The 2398-nt window shown below is 35.7% G+C and overlaps 1 protein-coding gene across 1 annotated transcript in view; it reads right to left on the reverse strand.

The window, feature by feature from the left end:
- Positions 1-404: 404 nt before the first annotated feature.
- si:ch211-286b5.4 (afadin- and alpha-actinin-binding protein) overlaps positions 405-2398 on the reverse strand; it is a gene marked incomplete in the record, with an annotated part of 18984 nt that continues 16990 nt past the window's right edge. The window contains 2 exon segments of the mRNA XM_014013992.1: positions 405-590; positions 1207-1372. Of these exon segments, the coding sequence (XP_013869446.1) occupies positions 497-590; positions 1207-1372 (260 nt within the window).

A 2398-nucleotide genomic window follows, 5' to 3' on the forward strand; every position in this document is an offset into this window, starting at 1 on the left:
AGTGGTACATGGAGAAATAGGCAAATATAATGTTTTGATTAAAATGTTAACAAAAATTGCATTTAGTCAAAATACAGTATAACGAATAAAAGCCTCTTCAATGTATCATTTGAATGAACTGTCTGAAATATAATTATAAAACAAAACATTGAAGCACTTTTTTGAGCAGTACCAACAAAAAAAAAAAACATTTTGTGGAAAAACACCTTAATATCTTGAGATTTTCCCTGTGAGTTAGCAAAGTTTTTGTGTATTTTTAGCTGGGAAATCTCAATAATAATGCCTCACATAAGAACTCAATGTTTGTTTTCACTAAAGTCTTGACAACTAAATCAACAAAAACTAAATTTTGTTTTCAATGTGAAAAAAAGTCTCAGCACTGAAATGATGGGAAACATGACAGATTAAAAAAAAATAAAACATGTTTGTCTTTATTATGTCAAGAGAATAAGAAAACGTTACATTTCAGATGTAGCAATGTGTTATCAAATTTAAGTTAAAATGACCAATTTAAATAGGAAGGCCATGGTGTGTGAACACCGTCCACTGCTCCATCACATGTCTGTGGCTGCTGCTCAGCATCTCTGGACCTGAAAAGTGGAGAACAAAAGATGGCAGCACGTATTAGTGGAACAGTAAATGCGACTCCGCTGTGCTGCGGTGCGCGGTTCGCAGCCGTTCGTTTGCGCCCCAATTTATACAGCCACTGCTCAGCAACAGAGGAGGGAGGGTGTGCAGGAAGGGGATAAATAAATCCAGTGATAAATGTGGAAGTCAGAGCAAAAATAATGAATTACGTTTAAGACGAACTCCAAACACAGCTGAAAACATCGATATAAAAGCTTTGATATCTATGGTTGAAACTGTATCACTGTCGTCTTTTTGAAACTTCTGATTTCAAAATAAAACCCACGTGTATCGTGTGCACACATGCTTCATGCTATGTGTGTGCCAATGTAAATTTATCACAGCTAGCTTTCTGTGCAGATTTGCAGATGCAGTCTAAAAAACACGAGGGAGGAAGTAAATGTTGCATGTGGTCTTCAGCTAGTTTTTTTAACCCCATATCAGTGTGTAATTTCCTAATACTTATTCCTTTGTAGGCTGGTTTGAACGCTTGTTTCCCCCCATCTTGACTATTAAAAAAATGCAAAAGATAAAAGACCAAGAAAGGTTGAAGTTAGCCATTTACCCACGAACACCAACCTGCAACTGCAGGTTAAGTTGAGGGCAGCGTACAGCTCAGGGGTGCTGGGGCTTTGAACTTGACCTTGCCCCTCAGTGCATTCAGCAGCAGTGTTTCCAGACTCTGTGGACGACTGAGTGATGGGGAGACAGTCGGATGTGTCCGTGGGCTCCACACTGGAGAAATCTGACAATGAAAAGTTTATTTAGAATCAGCACATTTACACAGGAACTCATTGTGATCAAGACAAAACAAGCCATTTGGTTTTTTTTTTCGCCATACTTGGCAAAATAATTTGTTTCTGACCGAGCTTCACGTGTTTGTGAACATAAACGACATGTTGGAAATTGATAAAAAATTAACTAAACAGAAGTAGTTTGACAATAAGAAAAAAAGTTTACTTTTCAATCTGTTCAGTTAACATTAACTGTGCAATTACAAAACTTAAAATTGTGTTTAGAAGGGAAATTGGCAGCTAAGCCGTAATAGGTGTCAAAATATATTTCAGTGTTCCTGATTTGAATTTCTTTGTAAATTTGTGTTATCTCAAACAAAAGTAACCACTATATGTGCACCAATCACTACCGAAGGTCTACTGCATAATTTGTAATGAATGAACTAAATCAGTCGTCATATATTGCCAACGATAACGAATCATGTTTATGTTCGAACCCTGAGATGCCAGGTTGAAAGAAAAAACAAAAGGGGAAGTTTTTCATCAGTAAGATCTGTAAGTCATTCTGGGTGAGGAAACTCAGCAGTGGAGAGTTAGTCTCTTCTGTCTTGGACCTTCTTCATCCATGCTGTTTAAAGGGCTCCATGACTTTATTTAATAAAACATATATTTTAACTGTAAAATAAAGACTGTAAAAATACTGTAGGATGTTCAGTTTTCATCATTTTTAAACTTTTAGTTTAAAAAATATATTACAAAGACTTCTCTCTGTCAACGCTCTCTGGTTTCATTTAAAAGAGTCGATCATCAGATATTGTCCAAGATAAACCTTCAGGGCGGATATAGCTCACTCACATTGAGGACCTATCCACGTCATCATTTACCCAGAATACTTTGTGTGTAAATAAAATGGCTCCGTCCGTGTTAAAATATATTTTTAAAAATGTACAAAACTAAACAGACTACAGTATTTTTACAGTCTTTATTTTACAGTTAAAATAAATGTTTATCAAATAAAGTCTAATGTTACAACTAAT

This window comes from Austrofundulus limnaeus, unplaced genomic scaffold, assembly GCF_001266775.1.
Source record: "Austrofundulus limnaeus strain Quisiro unplaced genomic scaffold, Austrofundulus_limnaeus-1.0 Scaffold109, whole genome shotgun sequence".
NCBI lineage: Eukaryota > Metazoa > Chordata > Actinopteri > Cyprinodontiformes > Rivulidae > Austrofundulus > Austrofundulus limnaeus.